Below are 20,337 nucleotides of genomic sequence, written 5' to 3'. Positions count from 1 at the left end.
GTCACCGTAGAACGCTTTATTTTCTTTCTTACGGCGTTTGCCGCGGCACGATTCGACCCCGTTGCATGGGTGTAAACGACCGCCCGTCGTGCAGCAAAAAGACCTCGGACCTACATAATGTTTATACTTTTTCACATCTACAGGATCTGCCCAACACAACCATGTAGATATTTCGTGTACAGCAAATTGTCAGCGAGCGCTGTGGCTTTCGAAACATTGATAATTTTTGGTCAGTATATTTGTGCGTGTAATTTTGACGGTTTACTCGGATCCAACTAGATAGTTACATCGCGTGATAGTCCATTTCCTAACCTTTAAATTGATACCAAAGTCCCTTGGATAATTTTAGGGGAACCTGTTTTGCCCCCCATGCCCAAAAAACGAACAACAGGTCAATTTGCGTCTTATTCTGAAGGAGAAAACAAACACGATGTACTTTCACCATGCTTTACAGAACTCAAAACATATCTAATGGCATCATTGGTCAACTTGCACATGAATCTCACTTTTCCTTAGCCTCCGTTGCAGACTCTGAAGCGGCTTTTTGGGGGGCTAAATAATACACTTTTTGCAGCCACCCCGTAACTATCAGCCATCCTGTAACCATCAGCATGGCTGATAGTTACGGGGTGGCTGCAAAAAGTGTATTATTTAGCCCCCCAAAAAGCCGCTTCAGAGTCTGCAACGGAGGCTAACTTTTCCTGGCTTCAAGATGATATTAGTCTTATTTTGAAGTGTTTCAGAAAATTAATTTTAGACGGCAAAACTTGAGCCGTTAATTTCATCAACGTTCCCAACACCGGCCGAAAGTTGCAACATTGCACCTAACCTCGCCTGACCCCCGCGGCAGGAAAATCGAACGTACTGGCTGGGTCCAGTCGTTCGAACGCAGGAGTTCCAAGTGATTGACTTCAAATTTGACTATTTTTTAAAGATAAGGTACCATGTGCTAAAACCTCTGTCTGTCTGTACTTGACTGTTATTATGTCAATTATCATATTGCACGTGGTAGCCGCGTTCATACAGCTTCTGATACCAAGAAATGGGTTTTGTTATGCCGCGCGAAATGTATCTAAATGTATCCAAAACACAGGAGTGCACGCATCTGTAGCTATCACTAGGCAGAAATTTCACCACCGCAAAGTAGGTATTGTCGCTGTTTTTTGGGGGGCAAAACCGGTTCCCCTAAAATTATCCAAGGGACTTTGGCATCAATTTAAAGGTGAGGAAAAGGACTATCACGCGATGTAACTATCTAATTGGATCCAGGTGAACTGTAAATAAGACGAGCACAAATAAACTGACCAAATATCCTTAATGTTTCGAAGGCCACAGCGTTCGCTTTCATTTTACAATGCACGAAATATCTACATGGTTGTACCAGGCAAGTCCTGTAGATATGAAAAAGTGTAAACATTATATAGGTCTGAGGTCTTTTTGTTGCACCACAGGTAGTTGTTTACACCTATGCAACAGGGTCCAACCCAGGTCCGGCCGTGACCCGGCGAACGCAAAGGCCCTGTCACACTTGTGCGTATAACATGTGCGTGTCAGTTGCGTGTCAACATTTTTGTCACACGCCGGCGTGCGCACAATACGCACCTAAAGCGTCTCTCAATCGTTTTGTGAAAGTTTTAGGGACGCCGGCACACGCGAGGTACGTCCCAGTACGCTTGATACTTTTGAAACTACCTAAAACTTTCGTGCGAACGCTATGACGCAGCTCAGACGTTATAAGAACGCAGTGCAAACGTCCGACATAGGTCGAGTAAGGTACGAGCGCGCTTTGTGTTTGCGCTTCAAACGCGGTTATACGCTTCCCTTGCGGCACGATCTCTGCGCAGCGTGCACATAGCGTGCTTGAAGCGCAGATACAACCCATGATGATCGAACGTATAACGAACAAGAGTTCCACGACCTCATACCTTCGCCAAATGATTTTAGCCTTTATGACTGACGTATTGGGAGTGTTTCTCATCAATTATAAATCATAACGTTACCAGTTGATCGTATTCACCCAAATAACAGAAGTTGTCAAAAGTATGAGCTTAACAAAGAAGGTTATGCTAACATTTATCATCAATTATGCAAATGTGGTCCTCATAAGCATAATTTGATTCAACGATGTTCACATTCACACCACTTCCAAATGCCATAAGTATGAAATTGCCATAATTTACCAGTATGGAATTAGAGTAGTTTCTCATTAACTATGCAAATTAGGCCTACATTTGCATATTTTCTATCTGTCAACGTTCCTCTCTTCCTTAGTTACAAATGTCACATATTCGAATAGTCATATCATGGAACACAGTGGGGTTTTAAAATTGCCTCATTAATTATGCAAATTAGAATCTGATTTTCATAATTATCCTCTAATGATACGAAGCACCACGTAAGCTATCTACATACAAAAAATCATGACCATCCATCAAGCCCATCTTGAGTTATAGTATTTCCTCATTAATTATGCAAATGAGGTCTTCATTTGCATAGTTGATATCTAATAATATTTCTCTCTTCCCCTGTTACATGTGTCACATGTTTGAGAGTCCTATCCTGGAATTTGGCGGATGTACAAACTTTCCTCATTAATTATGCAAATTAGATACTGATTTGCATAATAAGTATCTAATCATGTACATCATCACTCAAGATATCTCATTACCAAAAATCATGGCCATTCATCATGCCCTTCTTGAGTTATTCCCTTTCAAAGTCTGAAGCAAAACCTGCTCCTGCAGTTCCAAAAAAGCCGCCAGGAGGCCCAAACCTATAGCACTTACTCTCTTACCAAAGAGCTACCTACCACTCAAAAATCAGTTCCATAGCATGTCCAGAACACGAGATATCATGTGCAGTTCCGCTGCAGTGTCGTGACAAGCCGCTAGGGTACCCAAAATCTAATCATTTCTAGGTCTCATCAAGATCTACCCACCTACTAAATATGAAGACAATCCATCAAGGCCTTCTTTAGTTATTCTGCTTTTTACAAATGCTACCCTCTGCAAAACCTTCTAAATATCAGACGACATCCTGTAATCCATATTACATACACCCTTCATCAAATACTTCTTCAGCGATACATATCCATACTCTTAGTGCACACTTCCACACAACCTCCATGTACACCAGACAGCATGACGTATACTAATTAATCACCTCTTCCTTTCCAGATATAACATGGTTAACTCACCTACCCTGAACACCGTCCTATCCCCATGCTGTGACACACGACTACTGATTGTTCTTCCTGATGTAAGACAGTGTATATCCAACTTTGGTCTGCTTCCACAAACTTCTAAACCACTATGTTCTGCTAGCTTCCTCATACCACTCCTGTTATGGATCACACTGCCTACAGCTGATGAGTGACAGGCCAATTTATCCCAGTAACTCATGTTTCAGGCCTCCCACCTCCCCCTAGAACTGATCCATGACCCCTCCAAACAACACAGCCAACACATGCCAGCTAGTATGCAGACTCATACAATATAACACATTTTTTTAACTTTTCTCGTTAAATATGCAAAGTACTTCGCCCAAAATCTAATCATCTTGAGATTTCCCACATACACACCAACACACCAAATACGACAACAATCCCTCCAGGCGTTCTCGACTTATCGTGTTCACTAACAGACACACAGACATGCATAAAAAAATAACCTTCTTGGCGAAGGTAATAAGAATATTAGTACCAACCACGGTTAGCAAGCGAATTCTTTTGAGCCAGTGGTCACAACGGAGGTTGGTACTCAGGCTATAAGAATATACGTAACGCATTAGTGCCGTTCGTCCTGCGACCAGGCAGCGCATTGTACGTATCAGTGACATATGACAAACGCACAGATAAGGTACGTATAGCGTGCATATAGCGTACTCGACGAACATCCGGGGTACATTTCAGATTTGTTATTTCATTGGTCGGGTCGGGTATTCATAGGGGAAACAAACACAGCCAGCAAAGTGTACATAACTTTTGATTTAAATAATCATTGAAATGCCCCACACAAATGTGTCTCTGTTACATACACATAAAAGTTCTACCTGTCGTTACTTGTAGAGGCGTCTTCTAATAACAGTTTCCGTAACTACTGATATCAACGCAACCAAATTCACAGGGTAAAAATGGCTCTAAATGTCATGGAGAGCTCCAAAAATAAAATTGGTGTCCCTGTTACACATATGCAAAAGGTCCTACTTGTTATCAGTTGTGGAGGTGTCTTCCCATAACAGTTTAAGTAAAAACTAATATCAATGCAACCAAATACGCTCATAATTCCATTAGCATAAGTCGGAAGTGCGTCAATCATGCGGTCAACAGACGTTGTGTGCGTCCGGAATTCGCTCAGCATACGCACCTGATACGCAGCTATTCGCTGCAAGGATAACAGTATTGCGCACTTCATATGGAAATCGTACGTGTCTCATACGCTCAATTCGTTACTCACACGCTATAAGTGCGCCGCGCATAACTCAAGAAATTCGATATTTTGAGCGTACAACTGCGTGTTGTCAAAATTTAATACGGACCTCACACGGAATTGCTTATACGCACAAGTGTGACAGGGGCTTAAAGAAGGCTGCGCAGAACAGATGCGCATAGAGCTCTGCGGTTCGACTGCTGTCAGACTTTTGGCCGTCGTGGAGGCCTAAAATTGTGATATGTCTGAGTCTCAAATTTTGGGCAACGCTCAACATTGTCACAAAATTGGGATCAAGATAAATATCATAACACTGCTTGTGTCATGTGCATTCGCAATAGATAAACGATAACTATAACGGACAAGTTCATCAACGACTCCTGTCTAGAAAAGCAGTTTATTCAGGTCTACAAAAAAGTTTTTGGTAGACCCAAGGAGGTTTTCCTCCTTGGTAGACTTTAATGAACTGCTTTATGATAAAGATGATGTACAGTAGTAATCTTTGTAACGCAAACTCCTGCTGTCCGCGGCTTTTAATGGCGATTCAATCAGGCTAGCTTACTAGTATTTCATGGTCCCTATTAGCTATACATGAAGCATTGTTATGCTTTGTTATATTACTTCATTGATAATGACATTACATTTTGTATCAAGTGTAGCACCACGCCGGATACATCCACGTCAATCTTACGTTTGTATCGATGAGTCGACCTAGCCTTGTACTAGACCGTCTCTACAAGGCTAGGTCGCAAACTGTACTATCTGGCTAACTCCGAGTATTGCATGTTACCGGTACCTGTCAATTTGGCCAATTTTTTCTACTATTTTCCAGCGACCTGTGGAAACTTGTAGAGGTTAGATTGGTCACATGTGTTCAGAAACCGAGCCGCAGCAGCAGAAACAGTCTAAAATCACAACGCTCGGTACCAGGAAATGGAACCTTTCTTTTACCTATTTCACAAACCAGGCAGGGATGGGCATAACGGAAATGACAAAAATGCTCATAACTAACCAGTTATTTCTGTATCATCATGTTCTCGCTCCAAATATTGTCAGTATCCTATCAAACAGCTTATCATCGCCTTTACTTGCCGACACCAAGTGGAAATTATCCAATCAGAGCCTTAGACTTGTGTCGTAGTTGAGAGAAAGACCCCTTACTTTCCCCCGCGGGAATAGGTCAATCGTGAGAAAGTTTGCACTACAATACTTTAAGGCACGCAACTGCAGGTGCATTGCGGAGAGAGTGCGGCTTGTGTCAACCACGACCCACTTATTTCTGCACGTCTGCTTTCATTTCTTATATTTTCTAAAGTCCTTGTATACTATTTACACTGTGCATATTGATTATCAGTAAAACCATCCCATTCCCAATTCATCGGAACATGTTTTCTGGAGTTGGATACTAATTGTAATAAGATAAATAGAATACACGTTGAAAATTAAGTTGTACGACTTTACAGCAAGTTCTTGGGGAGGACGGACAAAAAGGTCACAATTTTCCCCAATAACCTTTGCATGGTTGGAGAGTATTGAGGAATGTGCTACGGGCCGGACTCTGGAGAAGAGGATATTGTTGGAACGACTTACAGTACCGTGACTCTGAAAATCAATGGACTAATACAATGTATAATTAGTTAACTGGGTATCAGTGAATAGTACTCAAGTTCATGAACATCATCAAATGCACATACAATGCCTTATGCTTCGGTCCCATTCCCAATCCGAGGCCCGGCCGGACAGCTTGTGGGAACGACAAAATATGATACAAAAGACACAAAACGTAAAAAGATTATTTCTAACCATATATTGTGTATTTTCTTGATGTGCATTCTTTATCTTTCGTTTTCGCAAGCAGCCCGGCCGGGCTCCGGATTTGAAATGGGACCTAAACATTACCCGTATACACGGAAGTAAATGAAGTTTGCCATTGTTACATTACGGCGGGTCCCGTAACTTCGGCATACGAGTCCGTCCCCGCTTCACATGGGAACACATTGCGACACACTGCACGAAATGACCTCGAATCCCTTAGTTACGTTGGATCCGTCAGTATCCGTCAGTATCCACACGGGCTTAGGAATATTTCCGGAGGAATCCCTGTCGGATCCGCCAGGATCCGTTGAAATTTCGTGCAGTGACAGCTTCTCGTGGCGCCGAACGACAAAACCAGAGAAGAAAAGTGTGGCGTACATACCAACCTCCTTGCGCATACCGTGTCAGGGAACCACTAGACAAGGGACCTGCGAAAAATTCTAGATCGGTGGGACAGAACGCTCATTGAGAACTAGATTCCTTGAACACAAACGCCTCAGCTCGCATTCGTCTGAAGTCTCTCAACACATCTCCGGGCCATACCGGTACCGTTTCACTGGACAAAGTCAGAATACCAGACACTGAGCAGGAGTACTTTATGAGAGATATAAAGGAGGCCATATACATCAGGGCACTCCAGCTATCACTCAACAGAGACAGTGAGCGTTAACAACTACCTGGCACGTTTGACCAATTGCTGACGTCACGTGTCATTAACTCTCGCGAGTTTACGTTCGGCAGTGATTGTTCATGATACCCCCATTCCACTTGGACGGCGCTCTCGCCGCGCTCTCACGGCGACCTAAAATAAAATTGGCCAGAGCGCCGTGAGAGCGCCGAACTCCTGGAAAACGTGCTCAAGTGGAATCTCTACGGCGACCCTTGCGCGCTCTCAGCGCGACCAAAATGTCAAATGTCAGCAACTTTTTATGAGCGACCAAAGATTTCACAGATCACTCAACGAATTCCAGTGATAAAGAACAAATTTTGTCTACGTTTTGTGTGCTTTGTTGTCTTCTCAGTCATACCTGTACCTCTTGCATCATATTTGAATAATAAAATCAAGGGGAAAACAGATTCAATTTTGGTCGCTGCACGGTCGCTCAGTGTGTGTCTTTATAAGTTATATATATGTTCAACTTGATTTTTTCTGTGTTGTCTGTCATGTTACCTGTTTGCAATAAATATAGTTTATCATTCTACGTTATAATAGAAACGTAAATCACAGAATTTTGAAATACTTTTTGAACCACTGACAATAAAAATTGGAAGGAATTTAATTTGAATGGAAGCAGTTATTCGTCAATTGTATTACCCATGAGCAAAACTATGATTTGACCGCAAAATTCCCAGAAATTCAATATATGCCACTCCAAGAATGAAATTTGTTTGAACTAAAGTTAAGACCATTGAATCCTTGTAGAGCGCTCTCTGCGATCCTTGAGCGCTCGCTGTGGCTCTTTGATCCCACCTTGCAATTGGGCGCCCTCACGGCGCTCTCACGGTGCTCTCGCGGCGCTCACCGCCCTCGCTGCGCGCTCTCTCGGCGCTCTCACGGCGCTCGTTTTTTGATCGTATTCTTCACATATAACATAATATAACATTACATATTAATTACATGTCAACTACATATATTTCCATTTTATACATTGATAATGTCTTACTATTAACAAGACATATATATTCATACCATATTACTAGTTAGTCAAGAGTATAATACCAAGTTATATATCATAACTATGTATATTTTCAGAGATTAATAGATCATCAGCACTTACATTATCATACGCTATATATACAGTAGTGTACGTAATCACACTATAAGAACCACTAGTATAAGTAATCATATATCCTTAACATTTTATTACTTTACTATACAAGTACAAATTATCAACTATGTCAATATATATATATATTACCTACTTACATATACGAGAATTATTTAATCAACAATTCTTACAAATAATTTAATGATATAATGCCAAATTACACACCATTAAACATATTTTAGAGAATACTACGTTATTCATTAGCATTATTATTATTAATCACAACATATAACAATTATGTAATTGAAACGCCTTATATGTACCTAGCTGGTCATTGAAATAACTTATACTACTTCACGATATAGATCATATAGACATGTCTAACCATTAGCGGACCCATTGACTTGTCTACATCATACCATGAGAAGTACTCAAAATATCCGACATGAAATAGATCATATATAAAGTACGTCTACATTACATCATACTTACCTTTACAACTATACCTTCATAACTTATACAACATATTAAATGGCAATATTTACCAATCCAACAAGTAACACAAATATCCAATGTACATATACTTACCGATCAAAACAATAAACAACAAACTTTTAACACCAATCATGTCTCCTCATTATTACCTCCGTCATCTCTGTGCAACACATGAAGAAATGGTTGGCAGCATGTACAAGCAATTATATCCTCTGAAAATGTTGAAACATACGTACCAACGCTATAAAATCAGCTTTTCCGGTCAAATGATATTGTTCCTTACAGGCAGATATGTAATTCTTTTATAAAGTTATGACGTAATGGGTGGTTATTCCAACCCAAAGACTGCTGGGCAGCTCACAGTACCAACACTCCCTTAATGACCTGCCCAAATAAGAACATAGCCCCTTAACAAGAAACCTCCTCAACCGACAAAATCCGCACTTTTCTTCCATACTTCACGTCGCCGGAGTGTTTTTTAAACACCACCCTTGTTCTCTCTTTGTTTTTTTTCCTGTGCTTTTTCTCTTTCTTTCTTTCGTGTTTCTTCTTGTTCTTTTTCTTTCTTTCTTATTTCTTACACTTTTTTCTATTTTTCTTTCTCAAACATTTAATCATCAATTATGCAAACTTACATAATTAGTATTTGATTATGTAAAGCATCACCTGAGCTATCTACGTACAAAAATCACGACGATTTGTCGACCCCTTCTGATGTCCAAAGGTCGAAACAGCAACGCCCGCTGTAGTTCCAAATTAGCTGCTAGTGGGCCCAAATGTACACAGCTTACTTCTTGTGTCATGAGCTATTAACCACACAAAAAGCATGCAGAAAATTTCACATTCACTTGCACAAAATTTGACCTCAAACTTTTAAGCTCCGCTGCTGTACCCGCCAGGAGGCCCATTATTGAACTTGACCTTCCTTTCTGCAAACCTTACTCATCCACTCAATATTATGCAGAACCATCTACAGCTTCTCGAGTTGTATTGTCCGCATACTAACACACACACATACATACACAGCCCGGCGCAGTACCGACAGGAAATGCCAAAAATACCATTTTCGAACTTAATCTGTCTTCCACAACCACTACTCGCCTACAAAATATAATTAAGATCTCTCGACAGCTTCTTGAGTTATGCACTTGAGCTACATACAGACCGGTCAAAGCTACAAAGCGGTCCTCGTCAGACTGACGGACGAACCAACACATGCAGACCCACACCACAGCCGATTCATCCTGGCAGAACTGGAAACATAACCTTGTTGGCGAAGATAAACGAATCTTTGTACGCTTTGCTTGTTTTGCTGTCTTTTCAGTCATACTTTTACATTCTGCATGACATTCCGATTATGAAGGCAAATTCCATTTAGGTCACAGCGAGGTCGCAGCGCGATCGCTGTCCGGTGAAATGGGGCCTTGCCACGCATTAAGATCTCACCCTTGTTCTGTCATTTGTTCTCTTTGAACCCACTCAGACACTCTTATAAATGTACCTTCGCCAAGACGGTTAGGTATTCGGTGTGGTGTGTGAGAGTGTGTGTGTGACTTGGACAGCATAACTCGAGAAGCTGTAGGTGGATCATTATGATATTGTGTAGATTGGTGGGGGTTGCAAATCCAAAGGTCAGGTTTGACAAAGGGCCTACTAGCGGCTTTCTATGGTTCGGCAGCGAATCCGTTTATTACCTTCGCTGTAAAGGTCATGTTTTGCATAGCCTTCGTGTGTGTGCGTGTCCGTCCGTCCGTTTGTAAACAGTATAACTCGAGAATTCCTGACAGGATTGTCTTCATACTTGATATGTAGGTAGGTCTTCTTAAGACCTCAAAATGATTAGATTTTGGGCCCCCTAGTGGCTTGCTATGATACTGCAACGGAACTTCCGGGTTTGATATCTGGCGCTCTGTACATGCTATTGTCATGATTTTTGAGTGGTAGTTAGCTCTCGGGAGAGAGAGTAAGTTGTGTGGGCCCCCCAGCGGCTTTTTGGAACTGAACTGAAACGATTTCGTTTCAAACTTCGGAATAACTCAAGAAGAGGATGACGGATCGTCATGATATTTGGCATGTGATAGCTTGAGTGATGTTCAAGTGACATAAGTCATGCAAATAAGAAACGTTTATGATATACCAAGTGTCGGCGAAGGTTTGGGGTCGTGGAACTCTATTTTTTTAATATCTTACGCGTTTCTTGTTTCTGTTTCTGTTTCTACGGCTGGTTGCAAACTAGGGGTAGGTAGGCTCCATCATCCTTATCATTATCATTCTTTATGTACATTCGAGAACGAGACCTTAAAAAACAAGAGAATGCGACAACAAATTGACTTTGACAGTTCAATATATTTACAACATAATGGAATGGGACAGTAGAATAAGATAGTTATTCAACATTAAATCTATATATATGTCAAGACTACTATAGTAATATACGTCGTCATGTAAGTCGGACAGGGTTGGTACCTATAGCTAAGATTTCATAATCGCATTTGTTTATCCTTTCGTGAATTTGGAACACATGATATCTGGATGTAGTTAGGTCACAATGAACACAGCGGGCACACTTTCCCGCAACATTTTCAGCACTACCTGCTAATTCAGAGGCGGGTAGCTTACAGGACTGCGTTACATTGCGTTGGGAAATTGCGCCAAGTTTTCTTTTTTGGTCACACTGACGTACGACGTCCAGGTGAATACTAGTGAGTGACCTCTACAAATAAAATGGCGCGCTGTTTTGGCTCCAAATCAGATACAAGATAATTTCATTTGGAAATCGCAGTGTTGCCACTGAATCAAAAACCAATGTAAAATGGTTGAGTTTCATCAAAAAGTGACTTCCCAAAACTTCGCAATTTCAGGCGGTGAAGTGTTTGGCGTTGATTTGCGCCCCTTTGCGAATTCCTTTCGCGATTTTCGTAGTCCAGTGAGCTATTCTCTTTACACAACGCCTTACTTACATCATAGTGGAAATAGGTAAATGTAAATCTCCAAAACATTTTGATGACAACTATACTCTTAATCTTCAATATATCGACCTTTAAAAAATCGTCGTTAGTATCTACAATATGTACATTGCAGCATATAGTTGTAATGACCTCCGGCAAGTTCAAGTTGTCTTTATACAGTCAAACAGATAAATCAAATCAAATCTTTCGACAATTGGTTACAATATTGAGTCTAGAAAGTATACATACATACATATTGATGAATTGTTCATTGAGAAATGGTAACAATTTTCTTATAAATATATGTAGAAGTATTGCATTGCAACATGTCTCTTGACTAATGGTTACATGAAAGTATGCTATACAGGCAACTTTGTTTTCAAAACTGAAGCAGACTCTACTTGCTCACGGTTAGATCATTCAGTGCCGCGGTATAGCGCAAATTTTGAAGGGCTTTGGTCCGAGCATGATGCCCACTGTGCCTTCAGTGTCCGGCTCAGGTGCGCCCTCTGGCAGTTTGAAGGTGAAGTGTTGCATGAGGGTGGTGAATATGGTGAACAGCATTTGTTTGGCCACCTGCTGACCGGTACATGTCCGCCGACCTGGGCACACAGAAGAAATAAACTTAATCAGATCGTTGTAATAAACAACAAAGTATCAAAGGTTGATCTTTAATTACTGTTGCATTTAACAGGTGATATCTTCTATGACCTGCCTACAATTGTTTACAACCTTTCACTATATCATATGTTCATTGCATGTTTATTATCTGTAGCGTCATCATATCACAACAAGATCATGGAATGGTTGCTGCATTCTCCTACACAGAGCCTCGCCCTCCGCCAATGAAATTTACCTTGGCGAAGCTCTGCTAAATCGGGCTGAGGTTTCCACTTTTATAGACGTGGCCTTTATGCATGGCTCTAACCAGTTGTCAGCCAACCAGAGAATCTGCTTTACCTAAAGAAAACATTCAGGCCATTCTCCGATTGGCTGGTGGTTAGAGGCCACGCGTCCTCAAAAGTGGAAACCTCAGCCCAGTTGAGTAGAGCCAACTTTAAATGAGACCATGGCATGGGCAAGTCTATTCCTAGGAAAAATTTGTTGGCGGGGAATTGAAAACTGACCTGCACCAAACGGTTTGAACTGCGGCGGGACGAACACGTGACCATCGCTGTCCAGGAATCGGTCGGGGTTGAAGGTCTCGGGCTCGGACCAGGACTCCGGGTCGTGCAGGATGCTATAAACGTTCGACAAGACGATGGTGTCGGCTGGTAACTCATAGTTCCCTGCCGAGACAGGTGCGAGAGGAAAATAATGAGAAATCATAGTAGGACACATTTGAACAGTTCAAAAGAGTTGGCTTTTGGTTTGATAGTTTACCCATCTTTTCTTACAACACAAGGCTTACTTGAATGTCAGCACCACACTTTTGTAATCGACTCTAACAATGATTCTAAGTCAGTCTATGTGATTGCCGTGGTCGAAACGCGAAACGCGTTCTCACAGTGGACACTGGGTGTGATAAGTCAAAATAAAGATTTCACAACAGTTGTTGAACTCACTTAGTTTCACGGGACGCTTTGTTTTCCGGCCGTTTATTGGAGTCACTGGTCTGAATCGAAGGATCTCTAAAGTGGTCGCGTGGGTGTAAGGCAGGTGCTGGCGGAGGGATATGCTAACTGGAGTGCTCGGGTCGATGACATCTATTTCGCGCTGGACCTGTCATGAACAACAAAGAAAACAAAAACATGGGTTGAGTATCTTTATTACTATTATGAAAAAGCAGCAATCACTTTAAAATACACGTTAAAAGGCGTCTAAGTGAATGCAAGGAAGGGAGAAAGGATGATAAAGAAGGAAACAAAGTGAAAGGAAAGGGAAACGAAAGAAAGAAAAATTGACAAAAGGAAGTGAAGAAAGAATGAAAGAAAAAAAAACCAAAAAGCAAGAAAGAAAGAAAGAAAGAAAGAAAGAAAGAAAGAAAAAAGAGAGAAAAAACTAAAAAAAGGAAGAAAGAAAAAGAAAGAAATAATGAATGGATGAATGGATGAATGAATGAATGAATGAATGAATGAATCAAACCATGAGTTAATAACATAAGCTAACGTTAATTTGCATCCTTACCTTCTCTTGTATTTCGGGGTGGAGGGCCATGATCAAGATGCCCCACTGGAGAGCGTACGACGACGCGTCATTGCCGGCCACCATCAGTTCTACAGCTATGTGCGCCAACTCGTCGTCTGTCAGCTCACTCCTGCCCGCGCTGTTCTGTGTTTCCTTCAGGTAGGCATCCACCAGGTCCCGTGTGCTGTCGGGGTCGAAGGTGGCGCGATGCTCCTCGATCCTTTGGTTGACGAAGGACATGATCTTCCGCTTGTTGTCCAGGATCTCCCTGCCGCTGGTGTCTATGGCGGGGATGTGCCGCAGGAACGGGAAGACGTTCAACACGCCCACGTTGATCATGTTCTTCGTGACGTTGTCCAGGTTCTTCATCACTCGGCCGAAGTCCTCGTCATCGTAGTCGTGCAGTTTTCCGAAGACCATCGAGCAGATGATGTTGAGGGTGGTCACTGTGACGTAGGGCTGTATGCTGCAGCAAAATATGAATTCTCTTTAGAAATTGTTATAAAAGCACAGGGGTATTTGAAATAAAAAGGAAACGCTTGATAGGGAAGAACCGTTTTTTTTATCACACACTTGTAATATATTATAATTTTTAAAACTTCTGAAAGAAACTAGGCCAAATTACAAATCTCCTAAATGCTTATTTTAATATTTACAGTTAAAAGAGCTCATCCACTCCAACACGGCATCTACGTCTAAGCTCCCCTATAAGATATAAACACTTCTACTTACTCGAAAGGTTTCCCTTGGAAGCTCTTGCTAAGTGTGACGAGCTTCCGTGCCTCCTCGCCAATATTCATGTCTAGTTGCTCGTGCGCTTTTCCGCCTCCGAAGTGATGGAACACCTTCATGATAAACTGTCGCTTCTTTCTGAAGGCCGGCGAGTCGTCCGCAAAGGCTGTTCCTAGAATGAGAGTGGATAATGAAAGGTTAGAAATCTTCGGTGGTGTCAAATAGCCGAGTAGCTAGTCTAGCAGACACTACCATTTGATTGCTTTATTTTTGGCATTCCTGGCTAGACGTTGTGTCCTTGGTTTCTTAATTCCTCACTCCACCCACGTTGAAAAATGGTTACCTGACTTAAGTTGGTGACTACTAAAAGGCGACGGAAGGAGAGGGTTTCGGTCACACCTTTCGCACTGATGATCAACATTCACAGAGCAGGTAACAACCGGAGACACAAGCTTCCAACTGGCGAGTCCTCTGTTCCTATGCTTACTCTTCGCATTCTTTAGGCTCGGCGGAGTGTAGAGGGTTGTTGTATAAACAGAGACTACTCATTACCAACAGGAGGCACGTATGATGGTTTTAAGATTCGCACCGTGTCGCTTGGGGTCGATGACCTAGCTAAGGTAACATGCAACGATATTCAAAACGGCGAACTTCGCCCCCCTCCCCATATGTACACATAAGTATGTGACAGTGGCCCTGACAAGGTGGTCTTTGTTCAAGTTATTTGGAAATGTCACCTCAATTAAGAAAAATACAACGGAAGACAATACTCCTTGAAGTTAACACAGAAATCCAAGGAAATTGTAATAATAGGCTGGGTCAGTGTTACTACAAGATAGTCTTAAACCCTACAAGCAAGGAGTTTGAATAAGTTGCTAGCTTTTGTCTCAGCAAACCCTAATCAGTGTTATTTACAGAGGGCGGTACTTGTGAGGCTTGAGGCGACGCCTAGTGAGGTCAGTGAACCAAGAGGACAAGTCTCTGACATTTGACATTTACATAAGACGGCGGTATTTGACAAATATAGTAGCTGAGCCAACAATGATGAAAAATGATTGATGGACAATTGTTATGTTTTCAATTGTTTGCATGTTGTGGTCGCCTAACCTTTAAGGGCGATGGGGGTGTTTTACCTTTGTCCCGTTTGGTTGAGATAAGGCTATTTTCAGTCCAGTATTTGTTTACTGCTGCTCGTCTCGAACGATACGTTAACAGGACTAGTCCTGCCGGTCAGTGTTAGCAGCACGGGAAGCGGTGAACACCGTTCATATGACCGTCGGGTGGCCGGAGAAATGCCACGAGACCATGCACTGATTGGCAATGGGACTTTTAGCGCACATCTGCATTTATGCAAAGGCGCCGTGGCTAATTTCCGTCTCGTATACGGCCGTCGCCTTTTGAAAAGGTCGTCGCCTTTTAACATGTATCATCACGCTCCGTCACTTTAACTCTGTTCACCCCGTGATGTTTCGTGGCGCAGATTACGGTTTAGGCTTTATGACTCGGGTTCGAACCCGAGGTGGTGCAATTTTTATCTATCGATAACTTTTCTTATTATCTATCACGATACTGTCGTACATTTGTTTTTGTTATACGTTTTTGCTCATTGCCCAGTCCCAAACAGTTATGAAACGCTTGGATATGGTATAGACCGGTTAGCGATATGGCGACGACCCTTTACGAGACGGACACGCGCGGCACCGTCATTTTGAAAGGCACCACTACAACTTCTCCGAATTCCCCCCGCACAACGTGTATTGACTAGACTGTCGTCTCAGGCGCGATTGCTAGATGTTAATGGTTATAGGTCTTATCGCAAAGCTGGGCCGCCGCCAATTTTGGTCCCACACTGATTTACTCGCCAGGCGAGCTTGCAGACAGACCTGTCCGCAATCCGAATATTGGTCTGGTCGGGGCACCCAGGTGGAACGCCCGTGTAAATACACTCGCATGGCCGACTGCCAAACATCTTAGACAAGCGTGCCGGTCCGTGCAACTAAAGCTGCGGAACACTATAAAGGACTATTTATAGCGAGGTAACGCTATTTCCAGCCAGGTGTACACATCAAAGGCCGTGCCGATGATAACGATCCCAGGTACTCCTGACAAAAATAGCCTAAGCTGTCCTTGACTTGGTGTCCCTGAACGTGAATTTATCATGCATTAGCTCAGCCATGGGCCAGCGAACAAAACAACACAAAGTAGATAGAAAAATGTCCTGCCTAGCTTTTTAAAAGCTAACATTCGAGACACTCAAGCCTGGTTCCGAATAAAAATTCGCCCTCACGCAAAGTACAAATTGCTGAAGCTCTGGTTCTAGAAACACCGGAAAACAGCGAGACTTTTCAGGTATAGACATGTTGAAGTCAAACTTCAGACCAACGCCTCGTCGGATTTGGGTGGGCCCGATTAAGGCCGAAGGAACCGCCTAGAAGCGGAGACGCGCACCTGGGCAATTTGTCAACCCCTCAGACAGCGTCTAAACCCACTCAAACATACTCTCAGCGCCGCGCAACTGTGGGAGAGAAACTACCTGGCTATACAGTGAAATAGAAACTGTGTGTCAACTTTAAATAGAGGAGTACTACCCACCTTTCCCGCCGTCGGAGAACAGCTGATAGGAGTAGAAGTCGGGCCGGTCGTTGTAGGCGTCGCCACCGTCAATGTAGCCGTCCTTCAGGGCCTGGTAGCTGTTCAGAACCACGACGTTCCTCGTGCCGAGCTGGGCTTGGAAGATGTCCCCATACTTCTTTCCCAGTTTCTGGAAGGCGAGGTCAGCCCTAAGACCTAAGGAGGGCAGGTGGCCGAGGACCGGCCAGGCGTTGGGCAGGACGGGCGGCATCTTGCCGAGGGGGCGGCCGGTCAGGTACCGTAGCATCAGGACGAGGGTGGCCAGGATCAGGACGAGCGAGGTCGGCTCGGGAGTCAGGAATACCCGCTCGGTGATCCCCGCCGTCACGGTCTTCGGCTGAATCATTTTGAAGACAGTTGTAGCTTGCAGACAGACTGTAGACGATCGTCAGGTGAATGAAACTGATAGTCCACCTCTCCCGCCTTTTATAATCGACAAAGGTCCCGCCTCACTGAAACAAAACAGGTCATCGTCCAATCAGCGAGCAGGTTGCCACGAGTGCTAGTTCCAGGGTGTCAGTGACCTCACCGATCGGGGAATGACCTCTCTTAGCCTGATTACATCGTGCTTCTGGCGACAACCTAACGGGCCCGCCCACAGCGCCCTCTCTACCTCAGCTTTACACATTCATCTCTCAAACCTTGAACAACAAAATATATACAATGACGTTCTTTAACACGGTGTGGCCCTTGTAAAACAGAGAAAAACCTTCAGAACTTGTTTAACAACTTATGCAGGCTTAAACGTCCGTGGGACAGAAAGGGGGGCACATCTTGCGATGTCATTGACCCCTACCGGATGTGCAAACGTTTGCTAAGAGCATTTTATTATTGACGACTGCCAACACTTAGCAACCATCAACGTAGTGACAATACCTCGATTTCTCTGCTACTCCCACGCACAATACCTAGAAAGGGAACAAAAAAGACTTGATAATCACCTTCCACTTGTTTTCACGCTTGGTTTAATTCGAGGAAATCCAACAACTGAGAAACGACCACTACAATCAATATTCATCCTACGGGGGTAATGTTTGAACGTTCCGTTAAACTTACTGACTTTTACACGATTGCCGAGGCCAGACATATAATACGATATTCATTGATTTCTTTGTACAGTACAACAGTAGTCCTATAGCCTTTTTAGGGACCGTAGGGGTAGTGAGTTGTTATCCACTGTGTCTAGGGCACTGCACAAGAAAGCAGCGCCAAACCCTCTCCTTCCACCGCCTGTTAAATCCCGAACCGAAGTACCCATTTTTGGCGACGCCTCAGGGGCGAGCCAAATTTTTACTATATTGTGTGCAGATTGCAAGAATTCTAGGAATTGTACAGGAATGTGAAAGTCCATGGGACGATAACTCAAGAATGCCTGGATGTATTGTCTTCATATTTTGTAGGTGGATAGGTCTGTGGGAGACCTTGTAATGATTGGATTTTGGGCCCCCTAGCAACTTTCTATGGTACTGCAGGGGAACTTTCACTTTTCAAATCTCGTCTTCTGAACATGATATAGTCATGATTTTTGAGTGGTGGATAGCTCTTTGTTAGAAAAATATGTTCTGTAGATTTGGACCCCCTAGCGGCTTTTATTGGAATTGCAGGAGCTGATTTTGACTCAAACTTTGAAAGAGAATAATGTAAGAAGGGGATGATGGATCATCATAATTTTTGGTGTGCAGATAGCTTAAGTGGTGATTTACATAATCATATGCCAATTATGCAAATCAATATCTGATTTGCATGATTAATGAGGACAGTTAATAAATCAGCTGCATTCTATTATAGGACTCTCAAACACATGACATATGTAACTGAGAAAAAGATGAATATCGATAGATATCAATTATGCATACTGATACTTAATTTGCATAATTAATGACAAAATACTATAAATCCATAGTCACTGTGGTAAATGATGGGGATTTCATTTTTGCACCATTTGGAAGTTAAGTAAATGGCCACTATTGGACACAAATCTTGCATAGAGGGCCTCATTTGGTACGATATCTTTTTTGTGAAAACAAGATTTTCATACATTGGACAACTTGTGTTATTTTGGTAGAGAAGGTGAGCTACTGATATGATTTATGCGAGGTCCTTATTTGCATGTGGGTTAAAAAACGAAAACGATAACAGAGACCACCGTCGCCATGGCAACATCTTTTTATGTTGCCAATCTTGTTACACCTGGGTGGAGTGAGGAAAGGCGTGTAAAGTTCCATTCCCATGGGCACAACATCGGAGGCATGTCAGGGGGTTCGAACCTAGTCGGTCTTTTTTTCTCTTGCCCGGAATCCTGGGTCCACCTCCCAGCATGGTTTTACACGTGTTTTTTTAAACCTAAAAATAAACCAAAGACGTGGTTGTATTGTACACACATAGCCCAATCAATGTACGTAACCACACTGAGTCAATAGCAGTGATTTAGGTCAGCCAAGAACGTGTGTGTGTGGCAGCGGGTACTGTGGGCGTTCTACAGACTATTACATAAATATCATCTGTCACCTACATACATGTAACGTTAGCAGGTAGGCGAATGAAAAAAAAAACAGCAAAAAGAATTTGAATTGTTTTTTCTGTTGTTGTTTAAGTGGAAAAGTTATACATCGATACTTGGATATTTTCAGAAATCTGTAAGAAGCAAGGGGTGTGTACGTGTGTGTGTGTGTGTCTGTCTGTCTGTCTGTGTTTGTCTGATTCCCAGAATGCACACTGTAGTGTTAAACATGATGTTTAGATTCGGTAAGTCGTCCAAAATCTTAGCGTAGGAAATTGCAGAACCTTTCCTCACTTTGAAAGACATTCAAAGTTGCGCAATCCGGCTCCAATCGGCAATTTGTTGCCTAAAATTGCGGATTGTTTGAAATTTGAAAAAAAAATGGCATTGGCAAAATGACGCAAATGGGCGCAATCACTGCAAATCTTTTTGAATGCATGTTTACCATTGCACATTCAATTTAGTTCTTAAGTCAGTGGCAACAATGCGATTAAGTTATCTTTGATCTAATTCTGATTTGGAGCCAAAGCTGAGAATGTGACAATCCGGGCACGGCCATTTTGCTTGTAGAGGTCCCATATTTTACCCGTGCGTCGCACATCAGTGTGATCACAAGGGAAAATTGGCGAAAATTCGCGAAATATGCGCAATTTGCTAGCGCAGTTCGACGGAGTCCGGTGAGATACCCGCTTAGGCTGTAAACTAATCAAATCAAAGAGGTTACCTCCTTGATCCAACAGTCCCGAGATTAACCGCTTTATTAACACCCACCTACTGAGTGTACATAGTGTAGGTGTACATTGTGTTTGCTATTGAAACATGTTTTGTCCGGAACACAACATACCACGCGTGCTATTTATGTGTGTTGACATGAGTAGTAAGCAAATGTCAAA

General features: G+C 42.6%; 1 protein-coding gene across 1 annotated transcript; it reads right to left on the bottom strand.

The window, feature by feature from the left end:
• Positions 1–10,832: 10,832 nt before the first annotated feature.
• LOC136431386 (cytochrome P450 2D9-like) lies at positions 10,833–17,478 on the bottom strand. The gene is made up of 6 exons (XM_066422739.1): positions 16,906–17,478; positions 14,314–14,485; positions 13,582–14,047; positions 13,020–13,176; positions 12,582–12,743; positions 10,833–12,056 (listed from the first exon to the last, which is right to left on the bottom strand). Exons 1-6 carry the CDS (start codon positions 17,288–17,290, stop codon positions 11,875–11,877), a joined length of 1,524 nt encoding a protein of 507 aa, XP_066278836.1. The 5' UTR covers positions 17,291–17,478; the 3' UTR covers positions 10,833–11,874.
• Between the last annotated feature and the right edge of the window lie 2,859 nt (positions 17,479–20,337).

The sequence above is a fragment of the Branchiostoma lanceolatum genome, chromosome 3, assembly GCF_035083965.1.
Source record: "Branchiostoma lanceolatum isolate klBraLanc5 chromosome 3, klBraLanc5.hap2, whole genome shotgun sequence".
In the NCBI taxonomy this organism is placed as follows: domain Eukaryota; kingdom Metazoa; phylum Chordata; class Leptocardii; order Amphioxiformes; family Branchiostomatidae; genus Branchiostoma; species Branchiostoma lanceolatum.
Note: the sequence above shows the minus strand (reverse complement) of the source record. Positions and strands in the feature narration are given on the sequence as shown.